Source organism: Anopheles cruzii, chromosome 3, assembly GCF_943734635.1.
Source record: "Anopheles cruzii chromosome 3, idAnoCruzAS_RS32_06, whole genome shotgun sequence".
Taxonomy (NCBI): domain Eukaryota; kingdom Metazoa; phylum Arthropoda; class Insecta; order Diptera; family Culicidae; genus Anopheles; species Anopheles cruzii.
The window spans coordinates 42,478,497-42,502,307 of record NC_069145.1 but is presented as its reverse complement, the minus strand read 5'-3'; the positions used below and the strand labels follow the sequence as shown (position 1 = coordinate 42,502,307).

Sequence of the window (23,811 nt, the reverse complement as noted above, 5' to 3'; positions counted from 1 at the left end):
AAGCCAGATGCAAGCGCAAAACAACGGCTTTCGAGCCGTCCACTGGTTCGTGTGGCGACTACCCATCGCTGGGCAGACTTCTGGGAACCGGGTCAGGCGGTCGGGATTTCTGCATACAAACCAGAGTGTGATTGGGTGATTTATGAATTCCGCCTTCGGAGCACTTCAGACCGACTCCCACAACACATGCAGTCTGGCCCGAGCGCGGTGCTCTAACGGAATGCAAATTCCTGGAGAATTCCAGCCAAAAGCCAATCCCGTCCCGGTGCACACTGTGCATCGCCATTGAACAGATTGGTATTGTTTGGCGCAAAAGTTTTCGGGGGGCGAGGCGGACCGAACAATCGCCTGGAACAGCACCCGGAAGGCGACGGTACTCCCGAAGAGGCGCTGGATCGAGAGTACCATCGTGTACACTAGGGAGACGTGAAGGTCGTTTGGAGGTTACGTAACGCTATCGTGTTATCGCTTCACAAGCCGTACTTCCAGCAATTGGGCCTTGAAGTGTATTTATGTACGCGCGCGCTGTGCTGGAGCGTGTGTTTGAGGGTTTGTACCACCTCGAAACAAATCGTTGCGTCTGTGAACGCCGACAAAGACGCATCGTACCGCGCGTGAAACTTTCCCATCACTCTTTCTCAAAAAGCTCGAACTTTAAGCCCTCGCTGAATTCCCTCATCGATGGTACAGCCTTGGGTTTTAGCCATATACCCCGTTGCGGTATCGTTAGGATGGCTGTTAACCCGAGAGTGGTTTTTATCGATAACGATAAATCGTGCATGTGTGCGTATTTAGCAATCCACTTAACTTCACTAAAACTAGGAATTGGGAGACTGAAAACCTAAGAAACTATAGGTTGTCTCCATTACTAAGCAGCCTGCCATGACTAAACTAAGCCCTCGAGCCATTACTCATTAAATCCAAAACTCATTCGTTTTGAAACATGACCATAACATTGCAAGAATTAAGCATTACATTCGAAATTACTGGTGATCCTCTTTCGCTGGTTGATACCCTTTCTCCATAGTACTGCAAAGCTATTACGTTTCAACGGCAACCAGACGGCCGCCATGCCGATTGCCGATGAACTCATCTCCTGGCGCCAACATAAGGTTATTATCAACTCGTAACCCTACCAACCGTGGGCCGCACAAGCGTACCGTCATGTGTGCTCACTAGTCAACCAAGTCAGCCATTGTCGGAAAGCAAGTGTGGCATCAAATTACTGGCTCCTCCCGAACACCAGCCGGAAGCAGCCGCGAGAGTCCCAAGCGACGGTTATCAGTGTGGTTGTCATTGCATCAAAACACTCTCCTCGCCAGCTTAGCTGTGGCCCGCCAGAAACCGTTTTCTTCGCTGCCATTCGCTCTCGGGAGTCGTTTTAATAAATTTACATACGCTTTTATGGACTGTACAATATTCACGGCCAAGAAAACATGGCTGGCTAGGCGGATGACAACGGTTGAATAGCTTAAGGCAGGCAGGCAACGCTGTGATTATTTTGCATAAACGTCTCAATTTGGTAAGGTCGCTGTACTGTTCTAAGAAAAATACATGTTCAACACAATTAGTAAACAGCAGGGAATTTGGGAATCAAGTTTTGCTACAAGTGTCCAAGCATTAGTTCGGAATATTGGCGAGAAATTCGGCGGTGGAAAGCTAATTTAGAAGATAGCACTGTTCGCTACGAAATCGGCCGTCTAACAATTAATTCGAAAAGGGTAGCTTTTGACCTTCAATGTTTTGGATCAAAAACTAGATATAATGGAAAATACGCGTAGGTAATGAACTTTCCTTTTCCTTTACTTTTATTCCGTGTGAAACTGATATTCTAAATCTTACGAAGCCACGGAGTGTTCCAAAAGTCCTCATCCTTGAATCGCTCACTGAAGTTTCAAGTTGCAATTTTAGTCAAAGTACTTCAAACAGTAGGGTGGATGATAAGAAATCCCAATCTTCAAAGTGTGGCGCATGAAAACGGCGCTAAAAGAGAAGCCTTCGTTCTTATTACATTCTACATTGTTTGTAGGGTTTACCAAGCGAAAAGGATGAAAACAATTCTTGCTAAATGAATCATTAGTAACGCTCCGTTGCCTCGCATCAGGTTCCATCGAACGAGTATGCCTTTCCAGGAGCAAAGAACGGCAGTCGACCCGACTTTGGCTCACACTATCGTGTCAAGTTGTGGAGCACAAAAAGACGGCTTACTTGCACGTGGCAGGGCGTCTGATGCACTTCATTTCTCAACTCGACTCGTTTTCTCAAAGACCCTAGAGGGCACAGTGCTGAACTGTTATCGCATTTTAAAAAATCGCAGTGGCACATCATTTTTTCGTGTCCTTTCTGTTAAACACAGCTTTGATTGTACTTCTCATTCTATCTCAATAGTGGTACGCGACGAGACGCAGTGTCCATGTTCTGTGGAAGTGGTTTTCGTTTACCGTTCATATCTCGGCACTTCCATCAAAAATACAACCGTGATACTCGAGTGCTTGAAGCTTCGAGAAGTCCGGAGTGCTTGAAAAACACACGAACGCAAAGCAAACAATGCGGCAAAGGCAAATACAAAGAGTGCATTCTTTTTGGGCTTTTTTTGCAGAATCGTTTTCGTTAATGCTGTCCTTGTAATTTTCGAATGAAATGGCTGTGCTATGGCTTCCGTTTCTCTGTCTTCTACGCTTTGATGCTGTTAGTGCACATCCGCTACGAATATAAACATAGGCAAAATACAGGTTCAAAATGTTGTTTCTACCATCAATGATAGCTAATCCGTTCGATATTACAAAATTTTCGACACGCGTAGACTCCACCGATGGTTCACTAGTTTAATTGTTGATTAAAAGATAGAAGATTTATTATCTTCTTCGGATTATCTTCGAAATTAGCGAAGAAATTAGTTACAACTGGGGAACTAAAGGGACACAGTTTTAATTGGGGTTTTTCGTTGCTTTATTTTTAAGTTTTAATCTGAAACATACAGTTCTCCTACACAGCTAAAGAAAAAAAAAGAAATGACTCCAACTATGTAAAACATTAATAACACTAGACAAGTTTCATTGCAAAAAACTGCATCCTGGTAATCATTACATTTTAAGCTTCTCTAATGCAAATCTGTAAAATTAAGTTTGGCGACAATCTAAGTTTTCATTGCACAAATTCACGGATGGTACATTCGGAGCAAGCAAACGTTTATCACTTGCATGTAGCGGTCCCACAAGCACCGGATGTCCTGATTGTCTCGTGGAACCTCCAGATCCAGCACACACTGCGTCACGCACTGCATGAACAGCTGCACCTGATCCCGCGTCCAGCAATTTTGCTTCCACGGTTCTATCAGGCGCTCCGTTAGCTCGACAAAAAGCAGTCTCATCTCCCGGGTGCGATGTAGATTGCACGCCAGCATTATGATCGCCCGATAGTATGTGCGGAAATTATTATCCACCTCCTGATACGCCCTTTCCAGCAGTGTTGGCTTTAAACGTATCGATACCAGACTGAAAGGAAAGATAATCCTTCCGACAACAGATACTCGGGCATCTCGCATCACAATACTTACTGTTTGATTTCCTTCTCCTTATCCAAAAGGTAGCGTATCTCACGCAAGTCAAGTAGAAACTCTTTGTCCATCTCGGTGTCCAAATAGTCGGCACCGGAGTGTTGATAAGTGTATGTCCAGTAAGTCATCAGGGCCTGCAATTTCGGGTAAAGCTCAGGACGATTACCCCTAACGCAATCCCACTGCCCGCTTACCTGCGAACACTCGTAAAAGTCTTTAAAGTTAAGATATTGCAGCTTCCGTTTGGCCGTTTCAAAGCGCAGGCATGCAATGAACACCACGGCGGCGTACTTTTGTGCCAGCTCCTCCGGCAGTATGAACTGCTGCCGAATGTTGATCGCAATGTTGCCCTGCGTTTCTTCGACGGCCTTGAAGATGCGCTTCACGTTGTCGAACTGGCGCCGACACGACTTCAGCCGCACGCCCGTCTTCTCGGCCACCTCGTCCAGATCCTTCCGATTGCGGGAGTTGAATTTTTTGCCAAACAGTTCCCGCGCCACCGTGTCATCCAGCGAGTAGTACCGATCGATCAGTAGCGACCGGTCCTGTGGGCTTATCTGAAACGTCGGTTGCTCGGCCAGCTTCGGTGGGGCGTGAAGAAACTTTTCCAGCAACGCGTACGTCCGATAATGATCCTGCACATCGGATGAAATTAGCTCCTGCGGAACGTCCGCAAACATGCCGCCCTTCTGCTTCAGTAGTGTGACCGCATCTCCAGCTGCAAAAGAAGGCACCGATTGCAACGATTACACTTCGCGCTATGGGCATTGCGGGCGCGGCCTTTTCGTACAGGAATACCCCTCTACCCAGAGCTGATAAACCTCCGGATCGATGATCGTGTAATTACTGATGAAAACGTCCACGTGCACGTCGGCAAACATATTTCTGTACAATTCTCACTGCTGCACTAAGCGTCTGCTTTGTTTACTGTTTTACAACCGAACCGATGATTTTGACAGTTCCTTGTGTTCGGTCCATTCGAGAGAGCGCGAGAATGCTGTTTGCGCAACCGGAGAGCGACAGAAAGAGAAGATGTAAACAAGCCTTTTCTTCGAGCCAAAGATGAATGAAAATATAGCTAACGGTGCTTGAATCGCCCGCTAATGGGTGCAGAGATTATCAAAAAGTTCAGTGATTACTACTTTTGCTGACTTTAGATAGCAGCACCGTAGTACAAACAGCTTTGAAGAATGAGGAACAAAACAGCTGTTCAAGCAAAACAGAGCGGCAAACTGTCACTCGCTCTCGACCATTTAATTTCTCTCTCGGTTGCCGTTTTCCCTGAAACGATACTAGCGACATCTGCAGCCCTCGAACCTAGTTCGATCCTCGAATTATCGATTTATTCGTTCGTTGGACTTGGTGCTGGTCGCACGTGAAACGTGGCCGCTTGCGCTCTCTGTGGTTCGCTTTCGTAGTTGGTACATTTTGTTTAATGTCGTAAACGAAACCAGTTAACAATCGTTTTGCCAATTCGAGAGAAGTGCTACTGAAAGCTGTCCGTATTTAGGAAATACATCCGCGCTACACCAGACGATCGATCGTGTTCATCTGGGGAAGTGATTCAACGACCAATCTCAATCGTTTACTGGGGGACGGGTACGATATGTGCAATAAAGAGTGGTATTCATAGGGAACGTGTTCGATCAGTGTCATCCATATCCGGGCCGGAAAGGGTACGTCGTTATGAAATCGAACATGCGAATCGTCGACGGCGGCCTTATTCTGGTGATCTTCGCCGTTTGCTGTGCAATTGCCGCAAGCAAAACGCGCACCGAGCTTGATAACGATGAACTGTGGGATCGTTTACTGAAGCGGCAGCTACACAACGAAATCACAACAAACGACCACTATACCGATGACGCCGACGGCAGCAGGGCGACCCCAGCCAGTCATCCGGTCGGCCGTGCGCGTATCAATCACAACACCGAGCCCATTGATGCTGATAGCGCACCGCTGCTCACGGATGAGCGGGATGAGTTACTTACGGTCGATGGTAACGCACCGGCAAAGGTCAACCGCTACGATGCTGATAGCGCCTGGGATGTAACGGAAGGCGGCGATGACGGCACGGTTCCGGACCTCGCCGAAACCGATGACGTAGCAGCGGCGCATGACGATGGCAGTGGCCAGGAAGCTCTTCTGCAGGCAGACGATCCGTCGTCGATCGATAACGAGCTGGTCGGTATTTTGCAGAAACGCCCCGAATCGAGAGAAATTCTGGAGTCACTCGGGCTGGCAGCAAAGCCGAGCCGCCCGTTTCCGGACCCGAGCGACTTGCAGGCCCTAAAGGAACACGTGAAAGCGCTTCTCACACTGCCGGTGAACAAACGGAAGTTTCACCGCATCCTTCCGACTCTGGCGGAAGATGTGGACAGCATCGGTGAACCGCTGGGTCAACCGGCACCACTGCTTGCCCCACACCGTGAGGTGACACGCCCGACCACTATCCTGCTGCCCGACCTACAGCGAACCCTTGCCACGCAGCGAGACACCCTACTACCACCGCAGGAAGGACAGCGTAGCTTGGTAATCGTGTTCGACGCTACCGGCTCGATGGTTGACGATCTACAGCAGCTTCGTGACGCGGCCCGTCTCATCATTGCCGAGGTCACGCAACGGGACAACAATCCAATTTTTAACTACATTTTCGTACCGTTCCGTGACCCGCACGTTGGCCCGCGGTTAGTGACACGCAGTCAGGATGAGCTGCTGAGCGCTCTCGACAGTCTACAAATCGTAGGTGGAGGCGATTGTCCAGAGGCGGCGCTGGAGGCGCTGGCCAGTGCCATCGACGCTGCCATGCCCAACTCGTTCGTGTACGTATTCACCGACGCCACCGCAAAGGACTTTCGGCTCGATCAGCGCGTGCTGCAGTTGGTGCAACGGAAGCAAACGCCCATCACGTTCCTGCTGACGGGGTTCTGCGATGGCAAGGAGACGCCCGGCTACCAGGTGATGAGCAACATAGCCGCCTCGAGCAACGGTCAGGTGTTCGACCTGCGAAAGGATCAGATCGAGGAGGTGCTGCTGGCGATCCGTAACACGATGGATACGCATCACGTGCCACTGAAAGCGATCGATTCAGCTGCTCCGAAGGCGCACGATATTGATTTGAGCGTGGACAGCACGCTGAAAGAGTTCAGTGTTAGTGTGGCCGGTGTGAAGCCGACCATCGAAATCCTCGATCCGCAGAGCGAACCGTATAACCGATCGCGCGAAGTGCTACACCTGGAAAACATTCGCGTCGTCAACGTGCCCGATCCGGCACCGGGCCGGTGGAACATCAAAGCGTCGTCCGATTCCTCCCACTCCATCCGCCTGTCCGGCCTGAGCGAGGTGCAGTTTAACTTTGGCTTCAGCCTCGTGGAACCGCACAACAATCGGTCCCTATCGCACCAGCCGGTGCTGGATGAGAAGAACTTTCTCGCAGTCGAACCGTCCGATCCGACGTTGATCAGTGTACTCGACTCCGTTACCATTACGTCGCACAACGTGGGGACATCGCCAAGTGGGGCAGTGTTTGAGTTTAAGCTTCCTCTCCAGCCGGTGCCCGGTAACAGCGGTGGGCTCTATCGCACCAAAGCCTTCGACAGTCCACGCCAACCGTTCAAACTGACGATCAACGGTCGTAACGCAAACGGTGAACCGCTGCAGCGTCTGTTTTCGACGGCGATCCAAGCCACGGGTCCCACCGCACCGGAAGTCTCCGTCGGCCACACACCTTTTGTGGAGCTGCTCGAAGGCGATCACTATGTACTCGAGTGCCGCATCCATTCCGCCATTCCAGTCGTGGCCGCCTGGCGACGGAACAAGATCGGTGTAGTGCAGCAACACTTTAAGTAAGTTCTTTTACTATTAGGTGTAGAACTTAATTCTTTCAGTTAAACAATAGATGGCATTACTCACTAAATGTCACATTTTTTTTATGGAATATGTGTTTGTCATTACGCTTCTAACGCAGTATCGATCGGAATGCATGTCAAATGCAAAAAGAACTTGCAGAAATGTTAGGAGTTGACCACACGACAGTTTCCCATCGTCTGAGTGCCGTTCAATTTGTGCGTTCAGCGCGAGTGCCGAAAATTTCTTATGGGTTCCACAAGAGTTGAAGAAAAGAAACATTGAACGGAGGAAAACCATTTACGAATGTCTGCTTCTGCGGCTGAAAAGAAAGGGGTTCTTGTAGCGAATCGTCACTGGTGATGAAAAGGAGAGTTATTACAAGAATCCCAAATGCAACAAGTCCTGGATACAGCCTGGCAACCAAACCGAGATATTCACTTTGCAACCGTTATGCTGTGCATATGGTGGATATGAAAGGTATGGTGTACTTTGAGCTTTTAAAACCTAATGAAACTATTGAAGGACAATCCCATCAACAACAATTAATGCATTTAAACCAAAGCTTTGGCCATAAAACGACGAGAATGGGATAATAAGAGATATGATAAGCCGATTTTTCAAAATGGCAACACTCGACCCCACATCGCAAAACCGGTCAAAACCTATCCCGAAAATGTCGGATGGGAACTGTTAACCCCACCGCTTTATTCACCAGATGTTGCTCTTTCGGACTATTATTTGTTCCGTTGCATGAGTAAGGATTTGGCAGCACAGCGATTCACTTCTTATAAAAGTATTGAAAAATGGGTTTCTGATTGGATCGCCTCTAAAGACGATTAATTCTATCGACACGAAACCCGTTAATTACCTGAAAGATGGGTAGTCATACGTTTTATTGTTGTAGTTAGGTCACAAATGTAGGTCGAATAAAAACAGATAACTACACCTAATAACTCAAACCGAACAACGCTGACCACCCTCTGTTTTCCAGTGAATCCAATGTGCTGTCGCTGGGTTTGCAGAATGTCAACGCCAGTCACGCTGGGAACTACACCTGTCTGGCCACCAACATCCTAGGGCAGGACGAGAAAGTGGTCAAACTAAAAGGTTAGCTGGGACCAGCAGGGTTGCTTAGGGTCAGACACTGACCATCTCTCCGTTACAGTGAACCGTCGATTTAGCACCAGTCTCCGATTGCTTCCGAGGCACACCGTAGCCGTCGAGCACGAACCGTTCATCGCCTTGAGGTGCATCCTGGAGCATGGCCCTGATGTGGCCACTGAAATCTACTGGACACGCGATGGGCTCCCGTTGGTGGCCGGGGATGGCAAGGCTTACCTGGAGTTTGTGGACCTAAACAAATCCCACTCCGGTAACTACACGTGCTACGCCGACATCGAAGGCGTACGTGTGACCAGCGAAAACAGCACGGTCATCGTGGAGTACTCACCGAGGACGAACGATTCCAGCCGAGGACTCGTGCGCGAATACGGTGAGTGGGTCGAGCTGGAGTGTGAAATGGACGCCATGCCCGAACCGGAATACCAGTGGGACTACCAACCACTGGACCAATCGTTCGACCAGCGGCCACTGCCAGAGGGTGGACGGAAGTCGATCGCCTTTGAGATGACACCACGTGCGGAAGGGCTGTACGTGTGCGAGGGACGGAACGCTTATGGATTCGCCAGACAAACGTACGTTCTGCAGGGTGCGGCAAATGGTAAGGATACTCTAGGAGCTTGGGGCGTCATCAGGTGGTTCACACGACACGTCTCGTTTTCATTACCAGCGCCACCGAACATAATCAAACACCCAGACACGACACTCTACGTGGCGCTCGGGACCTCCATCACGCTGAACTGTTCCTGCGAGCTGTGCCAACCGTTGAGTGAGTACATCTGGACCAGCCAGCGTGGTACGTTCGAGAGCAGCCCGGAAGAGTCAATCGACAACATTCGCGTTACACTCGACAACGATCAGTCGCGAAATGCGGTGCGCTACCTGCTGACGATTGACGATTTCCGACCCGACAACGAGGCCAGCTATACCTGCATCTTCTCCAACGAGCACGGAGCAGACGCAATGATTCTGCAACTTCGCACGATGGTCGCCCCGGAAGTGGAGTCAATGCTAGTGGATGGCGAACCATCGATCGGGAGAACCGTTCTCAAGAATTTAGGCACGGGCCCCGGTACAATCGGTTGCGAAACCGTGGGACTCCCGGAACCGACCGTTCGGTGGCAGATAAACGGCACTCCACTCGGCTCAACAGACGAGCCTCTACCGCTGACGTTGGAAAACGAAAACAAAACCATCCAGTTCCACGTTCCGTACTACGAGGCTATCGAGGGGCGCTACGAGTGTTTCGCATCGAATCCCCTCGGGACCGTGTCCTCATCGTTGGACTTGCGAGTGGGCGCGGCTCCACAAGCTTCCCCCGAGCATCGTTTTCTGCGGGCCAAGGTCGATGAACCGGTTACGCTGGACTGCACCATTTCCGGTACTCCCGACCCGCAGCTGCACTGGGAACCGGCTTCCGCTTTCGCCGATCCTACACACCGCACCCAGCGGCTACGGGCCGCGTACGAAACGGCGGGCTTCTATCGCTGTCTGGGCGCTAACGAGCACGGTTCGGCGGAGCAAAACTTTACGCTCGAAACTTACGGGCCGCCGGAGATTAAAGACTTGCCGGATGTGTCAATCCAGCTGGGCATGGGACAGGACACGCTGATGGAGTGTTTCGGCTGGGGTATACCGGAAGTAAGCCGTTTGCGATGCACGATGAACCAGAGAAACGAACCTTATCCGGGGATTTATTTTTACAGCCATCGATTAGCTGGACGTTTAACAACGAGCCGATCGGAAACCGTTCCAGCGTTGGCATTACGGAGGGAGGACTTCAAATTTACAACAGCTCGTACGGCCACAACGGAGTGTACGGCTGCACGGCTCAGAACGAACATGGTGTGCGCCAAAAAATCTACTATCTAACCGTTAGAGGTAAGCGTGACGGCTTGACGACGACGATTCTATTTCCATCCGGCTCACTTGGTCGGCCGGTCACTAAAGTACGACGATCTGGAAGCGGCAACAGCAAACTTCTCCAGCGGAGCACCAACAAACCGACCGATTTCTCCACTCGATGTCAGAGGGCGTGCGGGCCATCCTTCGGGCGGTTGCCAGTCTTGCTTTTTAGTGCCGCAACAGCAGCAGCAGCAGCAACAGACGCCAGTGTTCGCCGCCTGAGCCGCCGTTTGCTCCTCGAAACGCTCCCTCGCGACACGCTCCGCTTTAATACGCTCACGCTGCCAGAGGTCCTGTTGGTAAAACGTTGGTAGCTTCATTCTTATTTTGTCTTGATCGGTCCGCCTTGCTTGCGCAGCCTTTGTTGACGGAGAACCACTCAATCCGAAGTCTACTGCGCGTGCTACTTAAATGTTGTCCGAAACAATGTCAATGTTCACTTTGATCCAAACACTTTCCTTTACACATCCAGATCCGCCTCGCATAACATCATCGCTGGATTCGCACGTTACACTGCTGCCAAACGAAACGGCACACTTCGAATGTACCGGCACCGGAAGTCCGCCTCCGAAGGCAACGTGGTTGTTTAATGGCACCGTCCTGGGGCACGATCGGGACCTTTACTTGTCGTACGCCAACACATCGACCGGAACGTACACCTGTTTACTAGAGAGCACCGAAGGCACGGACCGACAGAACACATTCATCAGCCCCTTGCGCCCGCCGCAACGGTTGACATCAGGAAACTACAGCTCCAACAGCCTCACTCCGCTCAAGAGGCGCGCCGACGAGCCACTGGTTCTGCTGTGTCCGTTCGAGAACTACAAGAGTCTGCTGTGGCAGCTGAACGAGAAGGGCCTCGAGGAGCACTTCGACTTAACCGACGTGCAGCTGAAGGAAAATCTTCTTATCATCGAACATCTGCGGACCCGGCACGAGGGCACGTATACGTGCGTGGTGCAGAACCGTGCCGGTAGCGATCGACACTCGTTCGTGGTGGGTGTCCTTACGCCCCCCACCATTCACCGGGAGCACCCGGATGCGTTGGCCGAGGAGCCAGAGTTCAGTGCTGATCCGTGGGTACCCGATCAGCCGATCGACAGCGCGGTCGAGGTGAACCTGCTGTCGGGCGAAACCCTGCAACTCCTGTGCCAGGCAAGTGGGTCACCCGAACCGACCGTTCACTGGAACCGGCGCGATCAGATGGTGTCGCCCACGGCCAATCTCACCATCCCGCACGTGGACCTCCATCACGGGGATCTGTACGTTTGCATCGCGGAAAATGAGCTAGGCAAGTCGACGCAAACCTACCGGCTCGACGTCATGACGTCCCCACAGTTCTACGACGAGCCGGTCCGTTCGGTCGAGGTGTTCGCGGGCGATGATCTCGAGCTAGACTGCACGATGCAAGCCAATCCGCCGGCATCGTACCAGTGGCTGAAGGAGGAGTAAGTATTCCCCAGACACCCTACTGTACCGCATAATGTTGGTAAAGTCTAAACCTTTCTTTATAAACCGTACCCTCAGCGCACCGTTGGATGAGTTTGAAGTAACGCTGGAGTTTGTCAACATACAGCCGCAGGATTCGGGTGTCTACCAGTGCGAGGCCGAAAACGTGTTCGGTCAGAACCAGAAGTCCTTCCAGGTGCTGGTGTACCGTAAGTAGCACCGACGTACCGATTGTTCCCCCATTCAATCATCTGAATTGGTTCTCTCGATCCGTTTTCCCGTAGAACCCGCGGAAATAACATCCTTTTCGGCCAATCAAACACTGCTGGCAGGGGACAGCATCGAGCTGGACTGTGCAGCCGTCGGCAACCCCATACCGGTGCTCAGTCTCGTGCACCGTGGCGAAGTCCTTGCGTCGACCGCCGAACTCGACGGACCGGCGATGGTCATCGATCGGAACTATCGCGTCAAAAGCAACGTGCACCGAAGCGCCCAGAGTTACGGCTTTCACGCCCAACGACTGTCGCAGTTCGAGGTACGATTTTCGATGCGCCAATCAAACGCCTCGCTCGTTGATCGTGGCAAATATCTCTGCATGGCGCAGAATGCCATCGGCTTCGAGGAGCGTCTGGCGAAAGTGGACGTCCTTGTGGCGCCGTATGTACAGGCCGAGAAGCTGAAGCTCGACGGCTCCACGATCCGTCTGCTGGAAGGGTTACCCCTGTTTCTCTTCTGTCCCATCGACGGCACGCCTAAGCCAACAATCGGATGGTACCGGAACAGCAAGCGGCTCAAACAAACCACCAGCACCCTGTTTCTGCCGAGTGTTAGCCAGCGCGATGTAGGCAGCTACCTTTGCTACGGCGAGAACCCGATCGGCAAAGCGGAGCTTCAGTACACGCTGGAGGTGCTGGTTCCGCCGGCCATCATCAGCAGCGTACTGTACGGCGAAGCATTCCTGTCCGCCGACGAGCCGGACCAGGAGGAGTTGCCCGTGCAGGCGGGTGACAACGTGACGCTAGACTGCTCCAGTCTCGGGCATCCCGTGCCGGAAGTTCACTGGACGAAGGTCGACTACCTGGACGAGCACCGGAACGAACTGCTGGCCGGCAAGGAGCCGACCCTCGAGCTGTACAATATTCGCCACACCGCAACGTACTCGTGTTACGTGAACAATACGGTCGGATCGGCCCAGAAACTGTACCACGTTGTTGTCCAGACGGCTCCGTCGTGGAAGTCTGGCCCGACCTACCACCAGCAGCCGCGCGTTTCGCTACACCACAGTTTGGATCTGGCGTGCGAGACCAACGGGTCACCGGAAGCAACGGTTTCCTGGGCGAAGGATGGACAACCATTGCAGAAGCACGCCGAAGGGTACGTCTTCGGGACCCACGGACACACGCTGCGGCTACTGGCGGCCAAACTCTCCGACGCCGGCACGTACCAGTGTGTGGCGAGCAATGCGCTCGGCCAAATCAGCCGGGACTTCAACGTAGCGATCGATGGTAAGCATCATCCTTCGACGCGTACTGCAACGTACTTTTGAGCGAAGTAGTTAGTCCCTTTCTAACTCGATCCACTCGTTCACAGTGCCCGTCAGCTGGTCACCTTGGGGTGTGTGGTCGGTTTGTAGTGCCCCGTGCGGCAGTGGGACCCAATTCCGGTCCCGCATCTGTCTACTGCAGAACGGATCGCCCGCTCAGGGCGAACAGTTTAACTGTGTCGGCGAGAACGTGCAGATGAAGTCCTGCGAACTGCTGCCATGCCCGGTCAACGGAGGATGGAGCGACTGGACGCCGTGGAGCAGCTGTGCCCCAGACTGCGTCGCGGAATACGGTGGCGTGCGGCCGATACGACAGCGTAGCCGCCGGTGTGACTCGCCGGTGCCGGCACTCGGTGGTAAACCGTGTGTCGGAGAAGCCTACGAAGAGGAACCGTGTCCGGTGCGGTACTGCTCGGTGGACGGTGGCTGGACGTCATGGTCCGACTGGACGGCCTGCAGCGAAGCGTGCGGTTTCGGGCGCAGCCTACGGGCGCGAAGCTGCACCAATCCCGTCCCGCGCCACGGTGGCCAACCGTGTGAGGGAGCGGAGAGTGAAGTTAAAATATGTAAACAACGCGAGTGTCACGTCGACGGTGGCTGGTCCGAGTGGTCCCCGTGGTCGCGGTGCAGCAAAACGTGTGGTACGGGCGTCAAGACCCGGAAGCGGCTCTGCAACAACCCGGAACCGAAGGCCGGCGGTAGGGTGTGTGCGGGCGAGAACACGGAGATCGCTCAGTGCAGCACCAAGCGGTGCCGGAACGATGCTCTCCTGCGCACGATCGACCCGAGCCAGACCGGGTCCCGCAAAAACTATACCCCGTTGGTGATGTACGAATCGAAACATCAGCCATCGAACGATCGGTCTACGCGCTTCACGCCGCCGCGCACGGAATCGGCCAGCACGGACTACGAAGACGCACCGGACTCCGACGAAGGAAACCCAGCGCCGGGTTTCCAGGTGGTACGCAAATACCAGTACGCTGAGGCACCACCGGTAGAGTATGTGGACGTCCCACAAGCCGCGGCGGATGCGACGTCGTACGGAATCAAAGTGACGATGACGAACACGATCCGGCTGTCGAACGATACGACGGCGTACAACTTGTACTTCGGTGACCGAATCCGTTGCCCCGAGGGGTTCGTCTATGACGCAAACAGCAACGCCTGCAGTGACGTCGATGAGTGTGAAGCCGGAAACTGTGCCGGGCCAGCGCAGGTTTGCGTCAACACGGTCAGCAGTTTCGAGTGCCACTGTGAACCCGGCCACCGCCCAGCCCGGTACGACCGGGACGGCGACGATGGTGGGAGCGAGGCCACCACCGTTGCGGATCGCTGTATCGACATCAACGAGTGTCGCGAGCAAATAGACGAATGTTCCCATTACTGCACCAACACCCCGGGCAGCTACCGATGCTACTGCCCCGAGCGCTACCACCTGGCACAGGATGGCCGATCGTGTACGATCAAGCGAAAACGGAACGAGCCCAATGGCTCCCGTAGCTCGTCCGGCGTCGCGGTGCTCGCAAGCCGCTGTCCGGAAGGGTTCCGTTGGACCGACAATCACTGTCAGGACTTGGACGAGTGTGAACTGCAAGCCGACGAGTGTGGCGAAGGTTTGTCGTGCCTGAACACGCGCGGTTCCTACCTTTGCGTTCACACGGCCTGCCCGCCGGAGTATGAGCAGGACTACGACAGTGACACGTGCTTTCTAAACTGCACCGTGAACCCGTACGGCTGTTCCGAACGGATGGCCCACGCGGGACAGACGCTGTCGCATCTGATAGTTACGCTGGAACGGTTTCTTCCTCGACAATCGCTAGCGATCCTGTCGGTTCCAGAAGCACAGCGTACGGCCGACTACGATACCGCGTTCACGTTCCGCGATCGGCAGTTTGCGCACATTTTCTCGCTCGAAACGATGCGCAAAACGTCCGGGGCCGTGCGGCTGTACGCCAACCGGAAGTTGCAACGCGGACGGTTCTACAAACTTAACCTGGCCGCGACAACGATCGGTCGCTACACGGGACGGGTGGAATACGTGCACGATTTCATTGTGTACTTGCATTGGTTCGACTAGGAACGGGGGTTTGTTGATGAAACTGCCGAGAAGCCCTCAAGTAGCCATCATGTAGCCGTAGTTCGTAGCTTTGAAATTCATAGACAAATTTAAGCTACAAACAGACACGATCATCATCACGTTTCTCAGTTCCCTTGCCTTTCAAACCTTCCAATCTTCAAACAAAGCCCAAAAAGACCAAAGACAGCAGCCAATACGCATCACTCGCTTAGAAGTAGAGGAAAATGAAAGCTCATCGTCGTCGTCGTTTTTCGTAAATGTCCACAGTTTGAACTTTGGGATGGTACTGCAAACCTAACCATGTATGCAAATCAAAACCTATATGCGATAATAAGCTAAAATTAGAAATTAAGCCCACCATAAGCTCTACTGACTCACACTGAAGTACTCGAGATCGATTGAAAGGTTTGTGTGAGCTATGAAATTTATTAATTTCGGACCGTTTGCGGCAAGAACGCAGGACGAAAACGAAAACTCAACCACCAATCCACAGTTTCTCTACCAATATTTAATTCGAAATAGAAAATATATATTCATATATTAATGTATAATTTTTCTGCATATAGATCGGATAGTTTACAGCGTAGGTTTTTAGTTCACTTTTTGTTCTATTCAGCATCAGTCGTCCCCGGTAGATTTCACTAGATCCCCTGCCGAGTGGCGCAAACTTGCCGCCAACAGTCGCCAGGTTAGTAGTATGTTCGTGTAGCACATTTTCATCTCCTCCGATCGTGTTTGGTTTTGCTGCAGGTTTCGTTTTTCTATTTTAATGGGTATTGTTTCTTGTTTTTTAGTATATTTATTCCTCTGCTTAGTGATGCTTCACAGATTCGTTTTATAAAAAGGTTAGCCTATTTACAGGAACAAGACGCGACCGGTGAGTAGGGCGATGAGCATGATCCAGCTGATAGCGTTTACTTTTATTCATCATTCAACTGCTCCATTGTTACTCTAAAATTTGTCTCCGCCACAAATGTCCTTTCCCCCGGTGAAAGTGAGGAAACACTGGAAAGAGTTCCACTAAGAAGCGTATCAAAGTCATGCGAACGGCACGATTTTTTCATTTCCGTTCTCCAATTTTAGCACGTCCGCCATTTCGTTTTCTTTTATTCCAACCGTTTCTCTGCAACCCGATAAGTGCTGTGGCCCTTTCAACCCGCTCTACGATTCACTAACGGGTCCACACCGAGTTCGATTTGATTGTACCTCTTACGATCAACATTCGACGTTCGAGGAGAGTGTTGCTGTACAGTATTTGGTATTGCTAGCGCTTTAGAAAAGGTGTTTTTATCAAAGAAGAAGCACGACTTTTTGTGTAGAAAGGGGTTTTATCTAGAAATACGGTCACCAATATTCTATCTACGCAAGAAAAGAGAATAATAACGCATAAAGTATCCAAATTCAAAAATAAAAAGCCGCTACAGGAGTATGGTTCCCGTCAATTTGGCAGCGTGATCGCGTTTTTGCGAGAGAGTCCGGAATCATAAAGAAATTTTCCAGGATATCAGAAGTAGTAGCAGTGCTACCGCCGCTTGATAACTGCCGTCATGCCAAAAACAAAAGGTTCACTAAACAAGAATCAAGTCCGACACCTCCATTTACTTGAGATCTAACTCCTCGCTGGTATCATCGGTACTATCGTTGTTAAGCTCCGGCAGTGGTTCGGAATTTGCGCTGCGATCATCGAGTTTCGGCGATGATTTCGCACCGGTAGGGGTGCCAATATCCTTCAATCCAGTATTGTTCGTGCTATTCAGCTTCGGATCTGGCTCAGATTTCCCCATATCGTCTTCGCCTGTTGGCGTGGATTTCGCTTCCGTGGAAGGTTTGTTTTCCTCCAGTACCGCTTCTCCGTTTTTGGAATCAGTTGACGGTGTGCTGTGCTCGGCCACGCTCGATGGACCGAATGCTGAAGGAGGGGATGTAGGTGGCGGGTGAATTCTTCCTTCATCCGATCGTTCGCTATCACTGCCAGACCCGGAATCATCCTCCAGTACTCGCCCGTTACCAAACTGTCGCTCGCCGACTGTCTCGGTTGGGTCGGAACTTGTCCCCGGTACCGTGTCGCCGTGCGATGGCTTCCGGTAGCGCTTCTTTAGCTTGGCTTCACGCTTCGCAACTGCATCCTTGCACCGATCAATCAGCTGTTCGTATGGTTGACCGTGAAGAAAGCACACGATAATCACCGTCATGTTGTCACCGCCGATTCCACCCATCTGACAGTCCGGTGCCAGACAGCGAACCATCAGATTCTCGCAAATCTTCTGTGGATAGATGCCCTGAGCGATCTCCTCCTGCACAAATTCGAGCACCGACTGGCTGGACAGCACATCCCATATTCCGTCACACGCGATCACCAGAAAATCCCAGTCCTCGCTCACCTCACGCTCCTCCACGTCCGGGAACGCTGTCACCATTTGCTCCTCGGGCAGCTTTTCCTGGTTGCGCTTGAGCGTGAAGTCGCCCAGTGCCCGAGAGAGTGCCAGGTAGCCATTAACGCGGTTGTACTCGACATACCCGCCGGCTTTACAAATTCGATCCATTTCCGTCGTGTTCATCGGCTTGTGGTCGAACGAAAGTACGTCCAACCGGCCCGCAACGCATGCGATGGCTCGCGAATCACCCGCGTTGGCACAGTACAGCTGATTTTCCTTAATCAACACCGCGACGGCCGTCGAGCCCGACAGCTGCTCGCGCAGTGCCTCGTTGTTCAGCATCGCTTCGTCCAAGTCGAGAAACGCACGCTGAAGGGCTCGCTTCAGATCGGTGCCGTACTCGGGTCGTCGTGTAACGTACTTGTGGAGGTGCATTCCGGCATATTCGGCTACCTTCGCACCTCCATGTCCGTCGTACACAGCGAAGAAGGCCGTGCCCGGATCGTCCGGAAGCGACAATATGTGCGTATGCGAATCTTCCATGTGCATGCGCCAGCCCTGCATGCAGCTTGATCCAACCTTATAATAGTCATTCTGACAGAACGCCGATTCTTTCGACGTCTCCGGTTCCGACAGTGACTGCCCCATCGTGAGTCTCACAGAGCTTTTTGGCTACGTACGCTTTACGAGGTCTGTTTCTGTAACGAACAAAAAACATAAAAGAGAATCATCAGTGTGGAAATGACTAAAACAAAGTTGCTTACGAATTAGGAGATAAGGGTTAAACGGAAAAAACTATCATTATTTTTTTCTCATTCTCAGTCTTTTATTATTGAAAATATTATGAGCAAAAAAAAAACCTCTTATCATAGATTTTACTGATAAAAGATCCGCATTATGAGCGACTGATTAAGCTCAACAGTGACGATTGTCTCCGTTACGATGCTGAAGCGGAGCGCAATAGTTGCAAATCATGCAAGCAACTTCGAGCAGCTAATTAGCCTCTATTCGACACATATTAAGCGAAAAAAAACAAGCTTCAATGCGACGTGCAGCTTCATCGTTGCGAAATCGTTGAGGATCATAAACTAAGATGCGGCAGTGATTCACCACAAGCAAATACAAAGTACCGTGTTGCCGTCATGTAAGGGTCGGGCTGTTTGATAAGCATCCACGGAAAACTCTTTGCTTTGTGGTGCCTTCTTTGATGGGGTGCCGGAAGTGAGAATTGAATTTCGAAGTCGAAGCGAACTAAATCGAACTAAAAATACTCACCACCACCACCACCACTCAGCAGTTTCGATCTAGCACCCAAACGATTCGATGCAGTAGTAACCGTATATCTTGCGTGTTTGGTGTGCTCTCTATTCAACGACCAACAAATTTGCATTCGACGCACGATTAAGGTGTTTCAGGATAACAGCTGTTTGCAGCCCCTTTGCAATTTAGGTAAATGTGTTGCATCGCAAATATCCCGATGGTTGACCGGATGAATGAAAGAAATTGTTTTCGTGTCGACTTTTTAGTTTTTAGAATGAAACGCACACGCCACGTGATCACCCTGTTATGCTGCGCCGCGCTTTGTACGTTCAGGTGATATGTGTTACGCTTGATAATGGTGCCTGTGTGATGGAAGTGATTGTGGAGAGGATGCGCCCTGTGGGTTCAGAATGAAGAAGAAAAAAGATCGACAGTGTTAGAAACGGACCAGTCATGTAGAGAGTTTAGGACCAGGGCCGAGCAAGTAAACCGTTCACATTCGCATGCCATGGTCAGGGTGGTTTGAAAATCCGTGTTCGTGATGCTATCGCTTAACTTAAATCTATTGGTGACACTCTTAAACTTCCCACAATCTCTTCACCAAAAAGCAATGTTCCCATTCGTCCCGTCAGCCAGCGGGTGTTTAATAATTTAACTGCTATCGTCCATTTTTGATGTACGGTTCGCAGACCGCCATATAATCAATTCTTACCGGTGAAGGTGTCTTTGCTGATTGCACCAAACGGCCCAGCAAAGCAGATTGTGACCACCACAAAGGCAATTCGCAATCCCAAATAAGGTAGATAAGGTATTGCAGTGAAACGTGCAGGCGACAAAAGCGCACTTATCTCGTTCGCCGATGGTAGGTGACGATTCCTTCGCGGCTAAGAAACTTGCCCTCCGCAGAAACGGAAAGTGTGAAGTTTTGCACACAAAAAATGAATGGTAAATTCCTTTTGCAAACTTTTGTACAAACTATCGCCCCGGCGTTGCGCTGCCAAAGCCACAGACCGTAAGCCAGTGGCCGTTTTGGGTTATTTACGTGCTTTGCATCCTTCTTCGCAGTAGCAAAAACAACAACATGGAACCGTCCCAACCTACCTTCGGCACCTTTCGGGTTCAGTTTTCGCTACACGCCAGCTAGCCTTCGCAGAACCCGTTCGCCGGGAGCCACCGTTTCGGAATGTATGTACAATACACCGATTAAAGAATGTTTTATCGACGAATCTTTGATAACGGCTACGAAAAACACACAAAAGCGCAACTATGCCGCAGCAGAAGCAGCGAATGCAAAATTATGGGGCTCTCCTTGCACAACTGAGCCGCGGCTGCACCGTTCTGACAGCGCGCGTTTGACAGTTGTGAACGGCACAAGGTGAACCGGTTCGTTTGCTACCGAAAAAAAACAGTTCATAAACGGCTTAAAAGAAATTTTATTCAAAAACTAAACGACTGCGATCCAGACTAAATGTGCACGTGTGTTACAATTATTGTCATTAATCATTTTATTCTACACTGTACACTGTTTCACTGATTCAAGTTCAAAAGAAAGTACTCGCCTAACCGGTACAACACAGGGTGAATCGGTACCACAGTAGATTTTACTCTTTCATGATTCACGGTCCGCTTGTGTGTGTTGGTGAGATCGTGGGAAGCCGCACGGTTTCGACTGACATTTTCTCGTTCTGCGTGTTCGGAGGCGCTTGGTTGCAAAAGGGTTAGAAAACTTGTATTTTCTTCATTACCGTCAATCCGTAAGTAAGACTATGTACGAAAAACACTCTCCGGGCGTTCTGCCGCACCTGGGAGATGACTATTCTCATCTTGGACTCTGTTCTTTAACGCAGTGCGTCGGGTTGGGGTAAGCGCGTCCTTCACGCGTCCAGCGACAATGGCCGGCGGCTCGGGCACGAAGGTGGTGCAAATCACCAACATTGCTCCGCAGGCCACCAAAGACCAGATGCAGAATCTGTTCGGCCATGTCGGTAAAATTGACGAAATTCGGCTCTACCCGACGATACGGGACGTGTCGTGTCCGGTCGTGTCCCGAATATGCTATGTGAAGTATTTCGAGAGTAGCTGTGTTGCGGTTGCCCAGCACCTCACCAACACGGTGTTTATCGACCGCGCACTGATCGTGATTCCGGTGCAGGGCGGAATGATTCCGGACGAGTACAAGGCGCTCGAGATGGCGGCGAATGGAACGCTGGTCCCGGGGCTGCACAGCATCAGCACCTCGTCGAAGCTTCCGCCGGAAGTGGTGAACCGTATCGACGGGATGGTACCGAATCAGGTGGTAAAAACAATCGACCCGAAGCTAGAGGAGAACGGACTGCCCGAGTACCCGCCGCTTCCGGTAAACTTCGACGCGAAGAAGATCGAAGAAACGCGTCGCACGGTCCTGGTGCTCGACATTCGTTCCGACTGGCGTCTGGAGGAGTTGATCGAACATTTCAAGCCGGCTGGCGAGATCAAGTACGCACGGTACGCGGAAAATGAGCGCACCAAGTTCGCCCTGCTGGAGTTTTGCGACCAGCGGAACATCATCAACGCTTTCAAGATGCACGGCACCGAGTTCCGGGGTTACCGTGTCTGCGTGCACCATTCGACACAGCCGATCGTGAAGCCGGAAGCGAAGAGCAACGAAGCGGCCCAGAAGGAGATCGAGGAGGCGATGTCGATCGTGAAGGAGGCGCAGAGCATGATTTCGGCGGCAATTGATCCCGTGATCGGTATGCTGTCGAAGGACAAACCGAGCAGTCGACGCCGTTCACGCTCCCGTTCGCGGTCCAAGGAGCGCCGCTCGCGTTCTCGTTCGCGCAAACGTTCCAAGTCGCGCACCAAACGTTCGCGCTCCCGCAAACGTTCCCGGAGCCGCTCGAAAAGATCTCGCTCCGCCCGCCGTTCGCCGTCGATCGTGAAACGTTCACGTTCGAAATCGAAACGCTCACCATCGCGTACTAAGCGGTCGCGTTCCCGGTCGAAAAAACGGTCCCGTTCCCGCGACCGTCGGAAGCGTTCGCGCTCGAGACGCCGCAGCCACACGAGATCACGCGAACGATCGAGGCGTTCACGGTCGCGCTCAAAGAAAAGATCGCGTTCACGTGAGCGGCGCGAGAGGAGCGAGCGGAGCCGCGACCGTAAGAAGTCGTCGCATCGCACCAAGGAGGAGCGCAGGGCCCGCCGGTCATCGCGTTCGCGCTCACGAAGCCACAAGCGTTCGACCTCCAGGGCGAACCGTGTGAAGGATGCAACCGGAAAGACTTCTTCGAAGCGCCGCAGCCGCACCCCGTCCGATAAGCGGCTGAAGAAAGTGCTGGAGGAATCGGTGAGCCGTGACTATGATGCCGAAGAACGGTTGGCTTCCGGGATGGAGGATGACGCAGGTAGCGTTAAGCAACAGTCGGTGTCTTCGCCTCCGCCCGCCACCGGTGGCAGCACTGGCGGTTCATCGTCCTCATCCGGATCAGTGGCCCCAGCGCCGATGACGCGCGAGAAAACCGCCAGCCCGACAACCGAGAAATCGGACAATATGGACATTTCCAATTCACCGTAAATCCACAATTTGCTCAGATCGTAACGTGCCGTGTCCTTGCGAATGTGCCACGTGAACATTTGAAACTCGAATTGTGTCACTTATTCTAGCCACTCTAGCTTCCGGGATTCAGAAACATCCGTTTTTTCAGTGTGCATATTTTACCCTTGTGTCTCTACGGTGTTTTCTTCTCCACGCTACCTTCCCGTTTCCTGTCTGTGTCATACGTATGTGCGACAATTTATTTTGTAAAGATGCTGCTTCCCGAACAGCGCGGGAAGCTGCATTTGCCGAGTATGATTCAACTACTTACTGAATAAAATCTTTCTTTAGTCTTAAAAACCTACACACTGTCGATTTACTGCATGATTAGATGATATGATAACATGACAATGCAACGCATCAAACAACGCATTTACTGGTCTACGATGTCATTTAAAGCAAAACAAGTATTTGTTCATTGCTAATGCAGCTAATAGTTTTATGTCGATGAGAGTGAATAAATCACGCACATTGCAAAGAAACTTATCAACTTTTCAAGCGATGGGCCGTCTAATGTTGCTTTGGAATTTTCCTTTAACGAAGCATCTTCTGCTTTATATCTGTTCGCACCTTTGTTGTGAGCTGTTTAATGCTCTGATTGTATTTTTATGTGTTATGCTACGTGCCCTAAATCTGATACTGTGGCGACGCATATTTTTATGTGTGAACTTTACTGTAAGTACATGACATATTGACACAAGCGATGTTATAATTGTTTGATAAAGCCAACCAACGTGGCTGTTAAGTAACTTCAACAAAAAGCTACAAACTAGTTGGTTACCAATGTTTATTTACGTTTTTCAGCTTTACCATACAAAAACTGCTCCCAACACTTCGCTAACGGCACAGAAAAGAACTTTTATCTATTGGTTGCCCATGTCCCGATTCCTCGTTCAGAGTTTTGTTTAACTGAAATCTAAAAGCTATATGATTCTTGTTAGTATTATCAACCCGAAGCCACAAAGTGTATGTGGCAATCGCTTCGTACTCCCACTTGCGAGATTCCTGGTGTTCTTTGTGCGCTAAGCCCTGATTGCATTTCGGGTGTGGAAGAACGTGACGTCGAAAGGTTTCACGGCTCACACGTTGCATTATTATTACTGT

The 23,811-nt window shown here is 51.2% G+C and overlaps 4 protein-coding genes across 7 annotated transcripts; 2 read left to right on the top strand and 2 right to left on the bottom strand.

The window, feature by feature from the left end:
• Positions 1-2,953: 2,953 nt before the first annotated feature.
• On the bottom strand, positions 2,954-4,444 carry LOC128272914 (acidic fibroblast growth factor intracellular-binding protein). The gene is made up of 4 exons (XM_053010800.1): positions 4,347-4,444; positions 3,751-4,274; positions 3,557-3,690; positions 2,954-3,494 (listed from the first exon to the last, which is right to left on the bottom strand). Exons 1-4 carry the CDS (start codon positions 4,435-4,437, stop codon positions 3,158-3,160), a joined length of 1,086 nt encoding a protein of 361 aa, XP_052866760.1. The 5' UTR covers positions 4,438-4,444; the 3' UTR covers positions 2,954-3,157.
• A 786-nt stretch (positions 4,445-5,230) lies between these two features.
• LOC128270435 (hemicentin-1-like) lies at positions 5,231-16,027 on the top strand. Its single transcript, XM_053007833.1, has 9 exons — positions 5,231-7,398; positions 8,394-8,509; positions 8,568-9,122; positions 9,192-10,162; positions 10,228-10,402; positions 10,899-11,874; positions 11,954-12,084; positions 12,160-13,380; positions 13,466-16,027. Exons 1-9 carry the CDS (start codon positions 5,243-5,245, stop codon positions 15,493-15,495), a joined length of 8,331 nt encoding a protein of 2,776 aa, XP_052863793.1. The 5' UTR covers positions 5,231-5,242; the 3' UTR covers positions 15,496-16,027.
• On the bottom strand, positions 15,988-20,434 carry LOC128274633 (probable protein phosphatase 2C T23F11.1). 2 transcript variants are annotated; one of them, XM_053012888.1, is made up of 2 exons: positions 20,232-20,434; positions 15,988-18,568 (listed from the first exon to the last, which is right to left on the bottom strand). In XM_053012888.1, exon 2 carries the CDS (start codon positions 18,516-18,518, stop codon positions 17,094-17,096), a length of 1,425 nt encoding a protein of 474 aa, XP_052868848.1. In that variant the 5' UTR covers positions 18,519-18,568; positions 20,232-20,434; the 3' UTR covers positions 15,988-17,093. The 2 variants fall into 2 exon arrangements, with proteins under 2 accessions (XP_052868848.1, XP_052868849.1); XM_053012889.1 differs by lacking the exon at positions 20,232-20,434 and adding an exon at positions 19,146-19,408.
• LOC128274632 (probable splicing factor, arginine/serine-rich 7) lies at positions 19,196-22,972 on the top strand. Of its 3 annotated transcripts, none has more exons than XM_053012886.1 (4): positions 19,196-19,319; positions 19,397-19,453; positions 20,671-20,898; positions 20,978-22,972. In XM_053012886.1, exon 4 carries the CDS (start codon positions 21,022-21,024, stop codon positions 22,684-22,686), a length of 1,665 nt encoding a protein of 554 aa, XP_052868846.1. In that variant the 5' UTR covers positions 19,196-19,319; positions 19,397-19,453; positions 20,671-20,898; positions 20,978-21,021; the 3' UTR covers positions 22,687-22,972. The 3 variants fall into 3 exon arrangements, with proteins under 3 accessions (XP_052868846.1, XP_052868845.1, XP_052868844.1); XM_053012885.1 differs by having other exon boundaries at positions 19,197-19,319; positions 20,671-20,884; XM_053012884.1 differs by lacking the exons at positions 19,196-19,319; positions 19,397-19,453 and having other exon boundaries at positions 20,856-20,888.
• The last annotated feature ends 839 nt before the right edge of the window (positions 22,973-23,811 follow it).

Excerpts from the sequence above, each read along its gene's own strand:
- LOC128274633 (XM_053012888.1), bottom strand. The coding sequence starts at position 18,518 with ATGGGGCAGTCACTGTCGGAACCGGAGACGTCGAAAGAATCGGCGTTC.
- LOC128270435 (XM_053007833.1), top strand. The coding sequence starts at position 5,243 with ATGAAATCGAACATGCGAATCGTCGACGGCGGCCTTATTCTGGTGATC. Across the intron at positions 9,123-9,191 it reads TCTGCAGGGTGCGGCAAATG|CGCCACCGAACATAATCAAA; the intron begins GTAAGGATACTC and ends TTTCATTACCAG. Across the intron at positions 10,403-10,898 it reads CTACTATCTAACCGTTAGAG|ATCCGCCTCGCATAACATCA; the intron begins GTAAGCGTGACG and ends TTACACATCCAG.
- LOC128272914 (XM_053010800.1), bottom strand. The coding sequence starts at position 4,437 with ATGTTTGCCGACGTGCACGTGGACGTTTTCATCAGTAATTACACGATC. Across the intron at positions 4,275-4,346 it reads CTGGGTAGAGGGGTATTCCT|CTGGAGATGCGGTCACACTA; the intron begins GTACGAAAAGGC and ends CTTCTTTTGCAG. Across the intron at positions 3,495-3,556 it reads AAGGAGAAGGAAATCAAACA|TCTGGTATCGATACGTTTAA; the intron begins GTAAGTATTGTG and ends CTTTCCTTTCAG.